Raw genomic sequence first — 17,688 nt, 5'->3', positions numbered from 1 at the left:
GGAACGAGGAAAGAGATGAGATGAGAGACTGCGAGGGACCGAGAGAGGGAGAGAGTTCCGCTTCGTAACCCCCCGTCCTACATGGCCTATGAGTGGGTGCTTGTAACGCTAAATGTATACCCACGGTCCTAACTTTTGGTGTACAAATGGTTCAATAACTGGCGCCCTACAAGTCTCCCTACCATCTCATCGAACAAGAGGTACGCATGTTCTCGCAGATACATCCGCAGAAAGATGACAAAATGTTTTGTTTTTGTTTATTTCGCCGGTTTTCGAACGTGCATTGTTTGTTGTTTACTTTGTTATTGTTTTTTTTTTTTTTGCATTGTGTGTGTTTTCTGAGAACCCCTTACCCAAACTCGGCAGAAGAATCGCCAGCCTAATCGGGAAGCCGTATCTTCTCTTGCAGGGATCCCGAACGAAACATGATGATGTTGGACGAGTAGAAGATAGCCACTTTTCGGGAATATTCGCGCTCGATATCTATATCCACGGAAGCTCTCTTCGGAGGGCCTCGTCGGAGGGCCTCGTCGGAGGGCCTCGTCGGATAAAAGTTAAGCCGGGGTTTGACTAAAGTTTTGCACTGTACGAATTTAAGCAATACCCTCCCCCTTTTTTTACGATGCGATACCCAAAGTTAGTGGGAGTTATTCCAAATTGTTAATCACGTGATTTGGATGTAATGTCTGGCACTTCTTGTATGAGGACACAAAGGAGATAGATAGGTTTGAATGAATAAGCGACAAACATCTTTTTAGGAGTGCCGTGAGTGGATGGTGTGTCAATATTCTTCTTTTCTGAAAATTCCAAATTCCCTCTTTATTGTGAAGAAAGTGGATGGTCTTTTTTTTTCCTTTCATGATGTTAGTACTATAGAGGTACTGTTATGGCACCTTAAAGGTTACGGTACTTAGTAAACACAGATAACTACGAAGGTTATTCGTGAAACAAATGGGGTATGGAGCAAAAAAATTTCACCATTTGACCAGGAGAAGTTCCTGGTACCAAAAGTGACTATTTAATACGGAAGAGAGATTAAGATCGATAGAGTGAATTTATCTTTATCTCTCAACTTGATAAAGTAAATTTCTATATTATGTTTCTGGTAATAAACTAATCACAGTAGCCTAGGTCCAATCCAATCGTAATGCCATCCTTGAAAAGTGCTCATTCTCTTCCAAAGAGATCGACTGCTATCCCAGTGACTATTTTGTCGGGTTTTTTGGGATCTGGAAAGACGACATTACTGGAAAAAATATTAACTAGCAACCATGGGATGAAAGTAGCGGTTATCATAAATGATATGTCTGAACTTAATGTTGATGCTTCTTTGATTAGGGACCATAAGGTTGCAAATAAGGAAGAAAAATTGATCCAGCTTCAAAATGGATGTATCTGCTGCACTTTGCGTGGTGACTTGTTGGAAGAATTGATAAATCTTCACCAGCAGGGTGGTTTTGACTATATCGTTATTGAATCCACCGGTATCGCGGAACCGATGCAAGTCGCAGAAACATTTTCAAGTGAGTTTTCCAATACGCTCCTGGATACTCCAGATTCTGTCACTGCAGAAGAACGAGTCCTACTCCAAAAGGTTCTTGATTTGGGAGGTCTTGAAAAGTTGACTAAGATCGATACCACAGTCACCGTCATTGATGCCATGAATTTCTTTTCAAATCTCGAAACGACAGATTTCCTAGCGAATAGATGGGGTGACAGCGGTCAAGGGGAGTCTGATCGAACTGTGACTGACTTGATGGTAGACCAAATCGAGTTTGCAGATGTTATTATCATCAACAAAACTGATAGGATTGGGAAGAAAAAATTGAAGCGTATTGAGAAGGTGGTAAAAAGTTTGAATCCCATTGCTAAAATCATCAAAACCTCATATTGCAACGTTCCAATGTCAGAAATTCTGAACACTGGCCTTTTTGACTTTGAGAAAGCATGTTCTTCTGCTGGTTGGCTACAAAGTATTCATGAAATGACATTGAAAGAAGGATATGGAACGAAAGGTGGGAGTGTACTATCACCAACTCCAGAAACTGTAGAATATGGTATCAACAGTTTCGTGTATAGATCTAGAAGACCTTTCCATCCTCAGAGGTTGTATGATACTATGAAAGAGAAATTCTTCATCATTGAACAACAGGCTATGGCAGATCAAGAGCACGAGGACTTGTATGAACCCAGTGATGATGAGACACCGGAAGAGGAGCAAGTCAATAGCGAAGATGAAACTGAGAGTGTAGATGAAGATAACAACTCTGAGACAAATGATGATGAAGAGGAGCTAAGTGAAAAAGAGTTAATTCAAAACAAGAATAACTCACCTTTTGGTCCGTTATTACGTTCCAAGGGTTTCTTTTGGCTAGCTACGAGATATTTAATGAGGGGTGAATGGTCTTCTGCTGGTCTTATGCTAACTGTAAAGGGCGGTATCCCTTGGTTTGCTGTGACTGGTTTGGATGATCAGAATCAAGAGGAATTCCCCCCGGGAACGATAGAATTGATAAAAAAGGATTTTGTTGGTCCTTTTGGTGATAGAAGAAACGAGTTGGTTTTTATAGGTCTTGGTCTTGATTCAAAAAAACTAACTGAAGCTTTGGATAAATGTCTCTTAACTGATGATGAGTTTAAGGAATTCAAAAACAGGGCTTTAAAACATTCTAATCCTGTGAAAGTTGAGCAATCTCTATCAGAACTATTCTTGGATGGATTTGAAGATTGGGTACTGTTCGATGATGAAGCAGAATAAATTAAAATGGCCTAACGTAGTGGTAAATTACACTAACATATTTATTTGTTTGTATGGTTATTTGATTATAGGTATCCATTCTAATATATGTACATAGTCGACCGCAGATTTGTTATTTAATCAGTAATCAAAAAGTCATATTTTTAATATCCCATAATATAATATTATATAGAAGTTAATAGGTTTATTATTTGTTCTATTTACTATTCCATACTTCAATGATATTTTTGATTTTCTGTGATTCAGTTTCATCAAATCGGAGGACCTTTCCTTCAGGAGAATCTAGACTATTATATGCGCACCATGTATAACCAGCGCAGCCTAAATTTACATCTCTTAGGAACCCATTCTTTAGTTTCTCTTCTGTTGTTTTATGATATGATTTATTTGAATAGTCTGGCGGAATGATTGCTCCATCGAAAACTACGGGCAATTGGTAATGTTTTTTAACGTTCTCGACTGAATTGTACTTTTTCCTTATGGCTTTCTTCTTCTTAAAGTCATAATTCCAAGCTGGTAGTTTGCAGTTTTTCAGTCCTCCGTTGATCCATAATAACTTATACTCATCGTTGAAATGTGCTATTTGAGTGGAGCAAATATATTCTGTACCCTCCTTCTCATCTTTCCTTAAAATACCTATTGCGCCAGCAACATTTTTATTAAACTTGTATCGACCCTTCCCTGATATAGCTTGTCCCAACCAGAATAGTTCTTTGTCGCCATGGAAAGGAGAGCTTGTCTCTTCCCATAGTTGTAGAAAGGTTGATATTAATAAACCATCCAAATATTGTTTCCTATTTATCACGACCAATCCACTTTCCATCATGTGTTTGCGTTGGGATTTGAAGAATGGATTCTGGAGCGTATACTTTGAAGTTGAAGGAATTCCTAACAATGAGCGCTCTTTTAATGATGGTAATAGCTGACGGTACAATGTAACATCACTTTTCTTCACAAATTCTGCGATGGGTCTATCTCTGAAAAAATGAGTACCACTCTCAGAGTACTCTGGTGTCTCAAACATATGTATGGGATCAACAAATAAGACTGTGTCTGTATCCAGTAGTATCATTTCTTCAAATGAGTTAAACATGGCTGCAAGCCATTTGTTAGAATATCTCTTGAAAAGTTTTAAGGCCTCTGGTTTTAAACACGGTTCGGTATTTACAAACCAAATATCTTGAGGATACCCGATGCTCTGTAGTTTACCATCAATTTCAATGATTAAATCATTTCTTGCAACGGCAACCAATTCAGCCATTAGAATGTAGTGTAGATCGCCTTTATGTACAAGTTGAATCGGTAATTGATTTCCCAGTAATCTCAAGGTTTTCAATAAGCGTTTTGTTTCATCTACCCCAATATTTGCTATACTAATCACAAGACCTTTCCCATTCATGCTATTTTTGATATTTCCCCAAAATGATCTATATTGGTTCTCTTCATCGGCCGATACGGTATTACTACATGCATTTAAAGAATCATCCAGGCATGGAAACTCCCTAACTATGGACCCATCCCACCGAGTGAATGTTGGCAAGTCCATTGTTAAAAATGGAAACAGCCTGTCCTCAGTAGCCGGTAGATTTATGTCATCAATGCTATAATCCATATTCAGAAAGCACTGGGTGTACATTCGCAGATGTCGAATGGATTCTTTGACTTCCACATTTTTGGATAGTAAGCTCTGTTGATTGTCAAAGCTGCGTATTTTCCAATCGCTGTGAACTGTATGGAGAAACCCAAAATATTCTTTGCAAATGATCTCTCTGTCTGGAAATCCGGCTTCCAAACGGCTGTCTGTATATCTCTTGTAGAGTTCATCAAGAATATATTCTGATAACCTTGATTCCGAGTTATAAGACATAACACTGATCAAATAGCTTAGCGTACACAATATGGAAAGCGATACCAGCAATCGCTTTACATTTCTGAATCGCACACCAGCAAGATGCGCAAAACTCATTTTGATAATAGCTTCTGAAGCTCCAGACTGGATCCTCCTTTTATTCTGTGCCTGTGCCTTTTACTCTCCAACCTTTCGAAGCACCTCCACCGGGTGGTAACGAGGATATGAATCAGGCTTGACGGATGGTCGGTCCAGTTGTAACGATACTCGAAGAGAACCTATATGATATGATAAAGCTGCTCTTTTCCCTGTCGGGATTAACCTTGAAAAAGCCATGATGATCTTTGGAGGAAAGCGTTGAAGACCCATTCATTCATTTCTGACCACCGGCTGCGCCTTGTTCAGTGCATCTGATCGATGCCTGAAAAAAAAAAAAAAAAAAAAAAAAAAAGCGATCAGGAACACCTCGGAAATCTGATGTGGCTGAACCCCGAAAAATTGTCATAAACCAAAATCTTCGGGCAGCAATTTAAATCTGCAGACAAAAAGCCCTTTAAAGTTTTGTGCAACAGGCTTTTACTAGAGAATAAGGAAGAGGAGAAAGTTAAACTTTCACGCATTTTGTGGAACGGCAAGGGTCACTGAAACTTTAGCACTGCGGTACTTGTACATCATTGTGAGTCACAAAACCTAATTTGGTATGCCGAAGGAACGTTGTTGCATGCTTGCATGCATGCATGCTAGGGTGCAAAACTAGAATACTTAGGTACTCTCCTCGAAATAATTAGGGAGGGCTACTGTTATAGAGACACAAAACTGATACTGCTAGTAGAGACTGCTTGTTTTGTCAGGTGTAATTTTTCTTTTCGTATTTTAGTGTTTTATAATTATCTTCTTGCTTTCGGCAACCTTAAATTTTATATTTAATACTCACCTCGATTTTTCCGGAAAAAGAGAATTTGTTCAATGAAGTGTAAATTATCAATTCTGAAAAGGCTAGATATTTAACACCCTAATCCAACCAACGATTATAGTTTATAACTAAATTATAACTAAAACCAAACCAAACTCGAAACTATAACCTTTTTTACCTCACCACCCTTTTAAAAGTAAGCAATGTCAGGAATAATCACAACGATCTTTAAGATCTTATTGTCAGTTATTGTAACTGTTGTACTAGGCCTGTCATCTGGCTTAGTGACGAGAAGCAGTATTAATACATGGTATCCAACACTACACAAGCCATGGTTCAACCCTCCTAACTGGCTGTTCCCTGTTGCCTGGACCATACTTTATATACTGATGGGTATTGCCGCAGGACTTGTCTGGTCTGACATTCACACCGATCCTGAAGCAAAGCCAGCTCTCAAATTCTATATTGCTCAGCTAGTCTTGAACATGCTATGGAGCTTTATCTTCTTTGGATGCCAATCACCAGGCTTGGCTTTGTCTGAGATCATTACTCTATGGATTGCTATCTATATTACTAGACACCAATTCCAACAAGTGAGTGGATTGGCCGGACTACTTTTCCTCCCATACCTTCTATGGGTGTCGTACGCATTGTTGTTGAATGCTGCTATTTGGTGGTTAAACTAAGACGTGGAAACACACATCTCACGCTTAATCTTTATATATATAGAAAAAAGAGCAAGTTTGACTTTCTAACTCTCTACCTTTGCGCCCTTCCAAGGTATTGTTCTAGAGCTATGTCTCTGTTTTGAAAATAGAAAACAATTAGAGGATCTGGAAGGAAAAACACATGAAATGAAATGAAATGAACTGTAACGAAGTTTAACAGAAATGATATCATTAATAGGCATGCTTATAAATATGTAGTTAAAAAGAAAAGAAATAACACAATTCATTGGCGTTGTACACCATACGTTCCTGAACACCACAGGACAAAAAAAAAACCCCAGTGATATACTTTGGTTTAGTGACCCTTCAATCTTGGCAATGCGAATGGACGCACGGTGATGTACGAGTTCTCCCTGGTGGCCACACCTGCGAATGCATCGTACCATGCGATGAACGCTACGACAACTCCAAGAACACCTCCAGCCCTAGTGACGCCAGTCTTTTGCGTAAAGCTTCCAATCGACAATAGCAAGAACGTAATCGTCAATAAGAAAAATAGCGAGAAAAAGGCCACGGTGGACTTCATGGTACAGAGCGTCAACCCAGCCGTGAAAATTGTCCATCCAAGCAAAAAGAACCCAACTGCAGAGTGGAATTGATCTGGAAACTCCTCATACGCCTTGGAAATACCAAACCAAGGAATGTAGAGAGTCGAAAATGACAACCAGAAACCGCCAAAAGACGACAATGCAGTACCACCAAATGTGTTCTCCAATGCGATTTCCCAAATTCCAGCAATAATCTGCACTAAACCTCCATAGAATGCCGCCAATCCGACAACAACATTGGGAATCTTAATTCCCATCGCCTGGGCATTGAACATGGACAACACAAACGTCGTCAAAGCAAACGCAGACAATCCTAGTGGAGCTGGGTTGGCGAATTTGTGTGTAGAAGGTGGTGCTAAACCTGGATTCAAAGTACCACCGAAAGCCGAATACAACTCATCTTTCAAAAATTTCTGGCGCCCAATGAAAATAAACTCATGGTTTTCTCCACCAGTTTCTACCCTTTGAAGCTCAATATCATCGTGGTAAAGAGCCGGGTCTTGCGAATCAAATCTTCTATGACGGTTTTCTACAAACTCTTGTCTGTTGGTCTTTTCTGAGCTAGATTGGTCTGTCATTTCTTTCTTTTGTAATTGCTTAAGCGCTTAATACCAAGCCCACTTCCTTACTGAGCGGATCTTTTGGATAAATGAAAACTGTGGTAGGTATACTCCACTTCTCAAACAACAACCGAGATAAATATTTATATCCCTGACACAAAAGGGTTACTTCCGAAAGGTATTCGATGCTCTTATATACACTACAAAATAACTAGTCTTCGATACGGCAATAGCCATACCTTGCCATGCCATAGCCTTCCATAGCCAGATATAGCCTTCTATAGCCTGCTATAGCCAGCTGTGGCTGATATAAAATAAGGGAATGTCATCCTTTCGTTTCTCCACTCGCTTAGTATGGTCACCCGCTTGGTGCCAAGCGGCAGCGATCCCAATTAGGGACCATATAAGGCCACATATATGGCCCGTCTAACACGTGATTTGTGGGGGTGGTTGGTGCAGTTAACTGCGGTGCGTGGGTGCTAATCCGCCGGCTACCCCCGGTAATCATTTTGCAAGCAAGCGGAGTCGTCGGTCGGCTTCTAGTAATGTCGGCACCGGTTCTTTCCGCTTCTCAGAACGCTCCGTAGCATATTCTTTTTTTTCTCGCATTTAGGGTGCATCGATCATGCATGCAGTTTTTTTTGGGATTTGTGTTTTTTTTGTGGAGAAGGACATAAATCAGCCGGGAAGGGGTCCACGCATTTCATTTTGCAGATTCTAATAGTAATTGTAATACTAATAATAATAAAAATAATAATAAAAGTATTTACTTACGGAGTAGAGCCGTTCAGCTCGCCTACATCAATTTCATATCATGTAAAAGCTAATCTAAAAAGAACGGAAGGAGATCAAATCGAAAACAAAGAAAAATATCAAAAATCATGTAGAAACAATAAGGGGAGTTGAGTTTTCTTATCCCGAAACTTCAGAAGTCCGGTGTCCCATTCGGGGTTTTTGCGGAGTGGAACGTTCGTTGTGTTTAATATAGTAAGTAAGAACAAAACAGAACAGAAGACATTATTTTTCAATGTCCGATAAATTATTGATCGGTTTATGACCAAACCTGCGCCTCCTCAAAGTAGTCTATTCTGGATGATGACATGTCAAGATTTTTGGCAATGGTAGTTCTTATTTCGTCGTTCATTTTAGGAGGACCGCAGCTGAGAATGGCGGTTGAGTTGTTGGAGTTGTTTTGTATCTCCGAAATGAGCAGGGTCTGAATATCTGGTCTTCCATAGTAGATATTAACATGTTTTAGTTCTTTGAATAGACATAATGTGTCAGCAGTGTCAGTCGTGTCAGTGTCAGATGAGTTTTCTTGAGTGGTTTCGTTAGAAGAGACTATCACCTTCTTATCAGAGGATACGTTTTCCTGGTCGGAGGAGTCTGCGAGTTCGTTTGAAGAGACTGGGATGACGTGATCTTTGGAATCCAATCGGGTAATGTATACATCAATTTCACCAAGTCTGTCTTGTACTCTGAGGAGTTCCTTTCTGAACCATTTTAACGGTTCTTGGTCTCTGATAATCCAGACCCACTTGACCGTTTCTGGAGAGCTTGGAGTGATGGATCTTGTTAGGGCGCAGTAGTTAGAGTACCCTGTTGGCATACCGTTACCGCCTGTAATGATAAGACGGTTTTTGTATTTGGTCAATGGGGCCTCAAATCCATAGGGCCCTTCCACGAAAACACGGATGCTCATTTTCTTTTCACAAGTTTTGGCTAGACTTTTGGCCAATGACTTTGTGAGTCCTTCTTTTGCCTTCATGTAGATGTAGATGTTGTCATCGTTGGCATCTTTGTCGTGAAACAGGATGGTGAAGGGATGGGACTGCCAGAATCCGTATGGCCTGAGGAAGTATATATAAACGAAGGCGCCCGGGAATGGTTTCCAGTATGAGGTTTTTGGGATTTTGATCTTTATTGTGCCGTCTTCTTCGAATAATTGACACTCTGCTCGTTTGAAAACACCAAACCACAACACTCTGCATATCCTCAAGAAATGATCACCGCACCATAGGCCAATAGCAGCGTACACATACTCCATCCACAACCCATTGAAGATTCTTAGATGGTACCACAAACCTGCAATATACAAGGCTGAAAATAGGAAGTGGATGGTTTTGAATATCTCATACCATTTGACTCGGAAGTAAGAAGCGGCCTGGAACAGCATGAGGCCGCCAACTATAACGGAAATGGAGCCCCAGTACCAGTATTGCCGCTGCCACATGCGTGAAAGGTCATCGATTTCAAGCCAGGTGTAAGCTGCAGCATGAACTAACGCATGTATCCACATGCCCCTAGCAATCCATTTGTGATACACCAAGAACGTCTCGTATGGCCATCCGGTTAGATATAGCAGCAAATTGTTTCTTCCAGATAACAAAAAGACAACCGGTGTATGAATGGTGGAGATGACTCCAGTCCTATATTGGACCAGGTTTGCCGTTTGGGTAGCCACTTGGTGCTTCGCTCTTGTGTTGTAAGAATTATTTGGGAATATATCGTAGTCAATACAACTCAAAATGATATTTAAGGCGAAATATCCAAACAGCACATATGTCTGTGCTCTAGTTGGCACAAGTCCAATGATCCAATTCTTCCAACTCAAGTTTGCAGTGTGTCTCTTGTTCAGAGGTGGAATTGTGAACATTCTTCTAAATGCATTGATCTTCGGGCCTACAAATCTTTGGACTACCGATGGGAATAAAATTCTCGACCAAGTAACAATACCACCGATCAGCATACATCCAGCAAAGTAAATAAATATTGCCCCGCCGTATAATCTGGCGTGGCTTTGTGATTTTCCCCTGCTATAGTAGGCTCTTATTAACAAATTTACTCTTTTTCTTGGTGGAATGACCGGCGTTGTTAGATTCACATGTGGATTGAATGAAGGATCGGAATCGATATCTATTGCAGATGAGTGAGATTTTTCATAAAGCTCGTGCAAACCTTTCACCGTGTGTCTATAGGGCGGTTTAGACCTTTTACAAGTGCTGACAATTCTTTCTAAACCTTTGTCTAGGTCTTTAGGACTCTGATGATCAAAATTGCAGATGACCCAAGACAAAAACCTATCTTTGTTTGGGTTACAATTCGTAGATCTCGATCTTGTTGCAGGACCATCATCAGAAAATGTATACGCCCGTAAACTATCCAAGCATCCCTGGTAAACACTTCTTTCTTTGTTGTAAAAAGTATACTTCCTGGCGTCACACCAGCTTGTCAAGAACAACAATGCCAAAAAGAAAGATTTAGCATGCATATTGTTAAAATAAGCAATACCAACAGATTGACCTTCTCTGGTTTTATTTAACCAACTGAGATGAATGGGAATAAATATAAGAAAAAACTGACTAGAATTTCCCCATAATTTTAACCACTCGATGCTGATACATGATGATTATGTGCCGATCTTTTATATTAATTATGACAAAAACCAATTCAATAGAATCAATTCTAAATAAGCGAAATTTAGAGGACAGGGCCGAAGTATCCAGAAATAAGAGGTGAATATCAAACCTATGAGATTATAGAATCTCACGTCAAAAAAAAAAACCTTAGTTAACTTCGCGATCTGTTTCTTCAAACCTAAGCGTAAAAAAACCCAAGAAAATCAAGAAAAAAAGGTAAGTTCTGGGCAGTTAAACGCCTAGAAATTGGCATAAAATACTTGCGGCGGAAAAAAATAACACACCAAAAAACCAGCAGTTAGAATAACATATGTGATATTAGGCCAGCTAACCGTTGGTACAATTAATCCTCGCTGCTGCTACGTCCTTCATCGGAGGCGCACATGTTTGCGTCTGTAGAAGTGTCAATTTTCAGAGAAAGAATCGTGTACGAACCTAAAAAAGGTCAGAAAAGGGTGCGATGAGTTAGAAAAAGTTGACGCTCAAATTTTTCTTTTTGCAGATAAGTCTGCAGACAACACTGCAGAAGGCGAGCAAAAGTTCTGCATATATGCACATTTATATCATGTGCTATCTGAAACGCACTTCAGGGTTTAACAGAACTTGCGTACTGACTGTGAAAAGTGGGTGCGAATGCACGTCATTAGATCCCACAAATGTTCGACGGCTCATAAGTTGCTGGATATGCCGAAACCAACCTCGGCCGAGTATAAGCAAAAATGGCCAATAAAGTAAAACTTTACAACGGTAATTGAGCTTTTTATTTTTTTTTCTTTGTAAATATTCTAGCGTGTATTTGGGGTGCAGTAATGTTGTTAGGGTCCACATTTTTGGCAATATACTTCAATTTGGCTGAAAAACGATTTTCGAAGAAGATCAGTGAAGTACTGTAAGTAAATGAATCATTCTTAAAAGATCCATTGCATGATCAATTGTTTACAATATTGCACCTGAACAATAACACACAAGGGGAAAGGCCAGAGACTCGAGCAGCGCACCAATTGATAAAGAATTCAGTTTTTTTTATTCACCTTTGAACGCCATTAAGATTCCAAAAAGAGAAGGACAAACCTGACAAGGTTCCTTGAACTAGTAGAACGATATTAATTCTCTGAAAGCTTCATAATCATGATGGTGGTTTGCACTTCATTTGGCCACTGAGAATATGTACATCATAGCATGGTAAAAAAGGTAATGCCGTATAATTTGAGTCAAGTCATAATGCCCCTATACAGCCTGCTCCTGAAAACGGACAAAGCTAATAATGCGTATTCTTACTTAAGGACCAAAAAATAACGTGATTAATAGGTAGAGTTCTACTTTTCGATATCTTTCAAAGGTTCAGAAGATGAAGAGTTAACCTAACTCAGTTCGCTGAGTTTACTCTTTCCCTTTTTTTTTTTTTTTTTTTTTTTTTTTTCTCTTTCTGTTGACAATATTTTTAAAAGACTGACTATGTTTGTCTCAGATATCACCTCTAGCTAACTCATTAAAAAGACATTGGACGTGGAAAAATCGCTGTACTGTGGTAAGTGAACTAACTGGCTTTTAAAAATGAGACATCTTGTTCTATGAAGAAACATTGAAGTTCTTCAAGCCACACAGTAATGCCCATTTTTTTCGCGTAGGACGAAGGGGATCCATGATTATCTCATCCTATTGTCTTGAGATGGTTAAATTGTATATAAAGCCAAAGCCAAGACCAACATGGTCATTGTAAAAGAATAAGGACATTGACAACTTTCCAATAAAAGAGTGGTTTTAAAATTTCTTGGACTTATTTCAAAATCAGTAAACTACCACAACTAAACTCAATTACTTGAACGCTATGACAGAGAAACAGTCCCCACAAGTTAAACGTGTAAAAACAAGCGGCAAGAAGAACCTTATTATAAATGCCTTCTTAATGAGTTCTCCAGGATGCCAGACAATTAATTCCTGGAGAAACGAGGCGGATAAAACTGCACTTTCCGCAGAAAGTCCAGAATATTGGATTGAACTAGGTAAGGTTTTAGAGGATGGTGGTTTCACCGCAGCTTTTTTTGCCGATGTTCTCGGTCCATATGATGTTTATAATGGCCCAGGAAATTTCAAACCAGTAGCAAAGGCTGGTGCTCAATGGCCGTTGCCTGATCCAAGCTACTATATTCCGATCTTAGCTAGTGTCACCAAAAGATTGGCTTTTGGTATTACTATTTCTACCATCTCTGAACATCCTTACCATTTAGCAAGAAGATTAGGTACACTTGATTTGATCAGTGGTGGGCGTGTTGGCTGGAACGTTGTAACTTCGTATCTAGATAGCGCGTCAAGGAACTTGCTAAATGGAAACACCCTTCCTGATAAAGTCGAAAGATATGAAAAAGCGGAAGAATATGTTGATGTAGTTTATAAACTTTTCTTGAGTTCTTGGCAAGACGCGGCAATCAAAGCTGACAAGAAAAGAGGTGTGTTCACTGATCCAAACGGGTTGCGGACAATTGATCACGAAGGTAAGCATTATAAAGTGCCAGGACCAGGGCTTACTCAGCCAAGTAAGCAAAAAATGCCGGTAATTATACAGGCAGGCTTATCTCCCAAGGGGAGAGAGTTAGCGGCAAGAAATGCCGAAGTGGTCTTCTTGAACTACCCTACAAAAGAATCTTTAAAAGAAGGTATTGATTCGATTAGGAACTTGGCAAAAGAAAAATTCGGCAGAGATCCATCAAAGATTAAAATTATAACAATGATTACCGTAATTATCGGTGATTCTGATGCAGAAGTCAAACAAAAGATAGATCAAATTAGGGCTCTGGGAGATGAAGAAGCCGCACTTGCAATGTTCTCTGGCTGGAGCGGCGTTGATATAGGAAAATTTGCAGATGACGAACCTCTCGACAAATTGGATAATGGGGCACTTGTGTCTATTATTCAAGCATGGAAAGCTGCGTATTCAGATAATGAGGTTTGGACAAAACGGCAAATAATTGAACGTGTCACTCTGGCTGGATCAGGACATATTTTTACCGGTACAGCTGCCTCAATTGCTGATCAAATTCAAGAATGGGTAGAGTACTCTGGTCTTGATGGAATTAACTTCGCCTATACAAGTTCTCCAGGAGCATTCAAAGATATTGCAGAAAAGCTAATTCCCGAGTTGAGGATTCGTGGTCTAGTTCCATCGAAAGAAGAATTAGCTAATGCTAATGAAACTGGATTATCTTTTAGAGAACAACTATTCGGGACAAATGAGCTTGATGATACTCACCCAGCAAGTGCTCTTCGTTGGAAGAGCAACGAAACCAAGGAAGAATTCGAAGCCAGATTCCCTAAAGCTTTGGAGAAATTACACGCTACATTGTAATCTAAATGTGTGTTTATCTTTTATAGGTTTACATTATATAATGTCCGTGAATGTACTTTATTTCATCACCTTTTTATTGTTATGTCATCTGAAAGGTACTTTAAGTTGTATTCAGATGGACCGTGGACATACTCTATGCCTAATAGTTATTAATTACATCAAGTTTGGGGTAAGAGAAAAAAAGAGACAGTGTCAGATAAGTTGTCGGTTATAATTGGTCGTATAGATCTTAGATGGCATGTTAGTAGCTGTTGTCACTGAATGCCATTTTAAATTGAAGGATTTCGCTTTATAACTTGGAAATTGAATTGTTGGCTTCGCCAGATAAAGAAGTATTTATATTTATTCTTTTTGGTTTCTTCTGTCTGGCTTATAATTGATTTAGTATCCAATCCTTCAAATATGAGATTTAGATATGTACTTGATATCTTAGAAAAATACGTTTTTGAAAGGCTTCAATTATCAAGCGCTATTGCCGTCCTCCCTGTATATCGCGACTTTCACTTAGTTTTATAATTGGCATAACATCTGACGCCCTAGAAATGTCGTAGGAGGCCCAGGATCAAACAGAAAAAAAAATCAATAAAAAAGAGTATTAAAGAGTTATAAAATATTTGGTAGGCATAGTTTGTTTTCAATCATTTATTCAAATCATTTTGAATACCTTTGACTATTTTTATTAAAGAGTGTCTCCCGTCCCATAGAGGAAAAAATCCAATCATTATCAAAGCAAGATAGACCCAAAAAATAGACATCACTGTCCATCCAGTGAAAAATGCTTTTGAAAAGATATAATCCCGATACAAAGGCAAAGGCCATAAGACCCAAGTTATCAATAGAACAAACACGACCGATCCTGCAGCTATCTTTGTGTATATGGTTATTATTCTTTGGTCATTGGAAGAAGTTGCATTTCCACTGGCAGAATCAGTTATTTCAACAATATCAGAGGAGTAAGCCTCTTTGCCTACAGATAAGTTCCTCTCAGAGTCAAAATGTTTGTCACCAGCCTCTGATACTTCTATTCTAGATTCTTCCAATTTATCCTGACTATAAATCGCTGTTTCAGACACTTCATCCTGTAAATCATTAACAATGAGATTCGCTTTATTAAATTCCGCCCAATCGAATCTATAAGAGGTATCGCAAAGACTTATCATTACTGTTAAAATTGCAGGTAAGAATAAGGCTGTTAAACCACCATACATACAAGGCAATTGGGCACCTGTTGTTTTAATGGTGACTTCACCATAAAATTTGAAGGCGGTACCTAGCCAGACCGCTATACCTGCAATACACCCCAAAATAGGAGAAACCATTGCGGCTAATTTAGTTTGCCTATCCCACAGTATGGTGAGGGTAAGCGGCACTACACCAGGACAGATTATCATTGAGATAAAGTACCCCATCCATGTCATGTCAACACCAACATAATGCAACATGACTGTAAATCCAGCAGAAAATAAACCAAAGAAGATAACACCAATGTGAGAAACTTTGATCAACTGTGAGTTTTCAGCCTTACTATTGAAGTACTTTCTGTAGATATCGAATGATATTATAGAACTGACAGCTATCATTTGGGCACTAACGGTGGAAGTTACTGCTAGATATATTGCTAAAAGAAGAGCTCCAAGCGAACCCTTACCAAGTACCGCCATTAATGTGTAAGGAAGACCAAAACCGCTATTAACCTCATTAGAATTCATTGTCCGAGGATAGGTTGGAAAGAAAGACTCTTTTTCAAGAACAATATTTGATAGCCCAACTATGGTCCCTAAAGGCCACACAATAGCCGGAATTAAAAAAGCAGCGATTAGATAACCTGGCACTGATGCTTTTAAATTTGCACTAAATGCCTTCTGCCAGAAACTAGAATCCATTACTGTCAAACCAAAGTCACCAACACAGTGAATGATACCAAAAAATATAGCACCTTGAGATTTTCCTGTCAAGAAAGAACCCTTGTAGTTACCTTCTATGTATCGATCACCTTCATGTTTTATAACTTTATCATATAGACCGCTGATCCCTCCAATTTTGTCACTGCTGATTACGGCAGTGTTAAAGTAAACCAATATGATCAAAGCAATTAGGGAATGAAAGTAGTCTGTTAAAAATGTAGCTTTCAACCCTCCTACAACAGTGTAACACATCACCCCGAATGGAATTAACATAGTGGATGCGACAATGTTCAGATTTCCAGAAATAATAGATATTGCAGCTGCGGCACCTAAAATCATTGAAGATGATGATAACAAATTATTCGCTAAACACATAAACATGTAAAGCAAATGAGCAGCTTTTCCATAACGAAGTTCAACGATCTCTAAACAGGTGTGACCGTTTGGAATCTTTTTCTTTGCTTGGATTCCTAGTAACGACATTACACATATTTGAACTGATAATCCAGCAAAATACCAAAAGCTGCTCATAATACCATAACTGTACACCATAGTGACAACCCATAATATTTCAGTTGCCCAATACCAAGAACTAAACACCACCGAACCAGTCAAACCCACTCCAATGTTTCTATTTGCAACCATGAAGTTTTCTGTCGATTGAGAATCTTCGTGCAGGTATTTGGTCATGAGCTTTGTTGCCACAATTATACCTAGAGCAAATAATGCTCCAACACCAACTAAAACCCCATATCCTGAAGCTTGCGTAAGTAATGAAATTGGTTTATCATCCATGGTTACTATATTTTGATCTTCGGTATTTGTCGTATCGTGTCAAAAGTGTTATATTGAAAAAACACACTCGAAAGTTTAGTGGAAGAAACCTTTGAACCTGAGCATTTTATGCATTCTTAGAAAGATGAATGATTGAATATCAGAAGGATTTTAATGAGGATCTAGAACTCTAAGTATCTCAAAATTACTAATAGTGTTTGTTTATGAGCAACCTTCTTCGCGAATAAATTTCAAATCTACATTTTTAACGTCTTATGACTTACAATGACCGAAGAAGACTTCCTAAAGAGACCGAAATTAACAACAAACCTAATGAATATTATTTTACCGGGGTATACCAAAGGTAAAAGAAAAGTTAGTTCATTCGGAATACAACTTTTTGCTTAATATATTCTTTTATTCTCACTTGCAGCGACCGTTACTACCCCCATAAAAGTTATAACCCTTTAAATAGCATGTTACTCTATACTCAATTCTATTTGAAAATGGGGCATGATTTTCTCAACATAATTGTCGTATCAATTTGATAATCATTCGGGATTACTAGCATTCTTGGCATGAAGGGAACTTGAAGAGATGCTTTTTTTCAGGCCAAAATTTATCGGTTGGGCATTACATTTTTTTTTTTCATAGGGGTACTTGTTGTTAAATTGTGTAATGATCCACACCCTAAGACACCAATAAAGTATTACTATCCGGAGTTACTTTTTAGTGAGGGTATAATTTTAAGATAATACCTTGTATTTTATTGGATGCACAATCTTAAGTTGTGTTTACCGAACATTATTAACACTGATACTTGACGCCATCAGAACATGTCTTTAAAATTTGTTTTACTTCAACCTGCAAAAAAACTATCAATATAAAATTA

The 17,688-nt window shown here is 38.8% G+C and overlaps 7 protein-coding genes across 7 annotated transcripts; 3 read left to right on the top strand and 4 right to left on the bottom strand.

The window, feature by feature from the left end:
- Nucleotides 1-1,147: 1,147 nt before the first annotated feature.
- On the top strand, nt 1,148-2,758 carry yciC (uncharacterized protein; the record flags this gene model as incomplete). Its single annotated transcript, XM_022822543.1, has 1 exon — nt 1,148-2,758. The coding sequence occupies one exon, from the start codon at nt 1,148-1,150 to the stop codon at nt 2,756-2,758; it is 1,611 nt and encodes a 536-aa protein (XP_022674353.1).
- A 196-nt stretch (nt 2,759-2,954) lies between these two features.
- On the bottom strand, nt 2,955-4,724 carry MNT4 (alpha-mannosyltransferase; the record flags this gene model as incomplete). The annotated part of the gene is made up of 1 exon (XM_022822542.1): nt 2,955-4,724. The coding sequence occupies one exon, from the start codon at nt 4,722-4,724 to the stop codon at nt 2,955-2,957; it is 1,770 nt and encodes a 589-aa protein (XP_022674352.1).
- Nucleotides 4,725-5,723: 999 nt separating this feature from the next.
- Nucleotides 5,724-6,206, top strand: KLMA_20010 (TspO/MBR family protein; the record flags this gene model as incomplete). Its single annotated transcript, XM_022822541.1, has 1 exon — nt 5,724-6,206. The coding sequence occupies one exon, from the start codon at nt 5,724-5,726 to the stop codon at nt 6,204-6,206; it is 483 nt and encodes a 160-aa protein (XP_022674351.1).
- A 337-nt stretch (nt 6,207-6,543) lies between these two features.
- Nucleotides 6,544-7,374, bottom strand: ADY2 (acetate uptake transporter family protein; the record flags this gene model as incomplete). Its single annotated transcript, XM_022822540.1, has 1 exon — nt 6,544-7,374. The coding sequence occupies one exon, from the start codon at nt 7,372-7,374 to the stop codon at nt 6,544-6,546; it is 831 nt and encodes a 276-aa protein (XP_022674350.1).
- A 1,033-nt stretch (nt 7,375-8,407) lies between these two features.
- On the bottom strand, nt 8,408-10,627 carry FRE4 (ferric reductase family protein; the record flags this gene model as incomplete). Its single annotated transcript, XM_022822539.1, has 1 exon — nt 8,408-10,627. One exon carries the CDS (start codon nt 10,625-10,627, stop codon nt 8,408-8,410), a length of 2,220 nt encoding a protein of 739 aa, XP_022674349.1.
- Nucleotides 10,628-12,603: 1,976 nt separating this feature from the next.
- Nucleotides 12,604-14,118, top strand: yxeK (putative monooxygenase yxeK; the record flags this gene model as incomplete). Its single annotated transcript, XM_022822538.1, has 1 exon — nt 12,604-14,118. One exon carries the CDS (start codon nt 12,604-12,606, stop codon nt 14,116-14,118), a length of 1,515 nt encoding a protein of 504 aa, XP_022674348.1.
- Nucleotides 14,119-14,756: 638 nt separating this feature from the next.
- Nucleotides 14,757-16,817, bottom strand: DUR3 (sodium:solute symporter family protein; the record flags this gene model as incomplete). Its single annotated transcript, XM_022822536.1, has 1 exon — nt 14,757-16,817. The coding sequence occupies one exon, from the start codon at nt 16,815-16,817 to the stop codon at nt 14,757-14,759; it is 2,061 nt and encodes a 686-aa protein (XP_022674347.1).
- Between the last annotated feature and the right edge of the window lie 871 nt (nt 16,818-17,688).

This window comes from Kluyveromyces marxianus, chromosome 2 (genome assembly GCF_001417885.1).
Source record: "Kluyveromyces marxianus DMKU3-1042 DNA, complete genome, chromosome 2".
In the NCBI taxonomy this organism is placed as follows: domain Eukaryota; kingdom Fungi; phylum Ascomycota; class Saccharomycetes; order Saccharomycetales; family Saccharomycetaceae; genus Kluyveromyces; species Kluyveromyces marxianus.
This window is presented reverse-complemented; position numbering and strand designations above follow the sequence as displayed.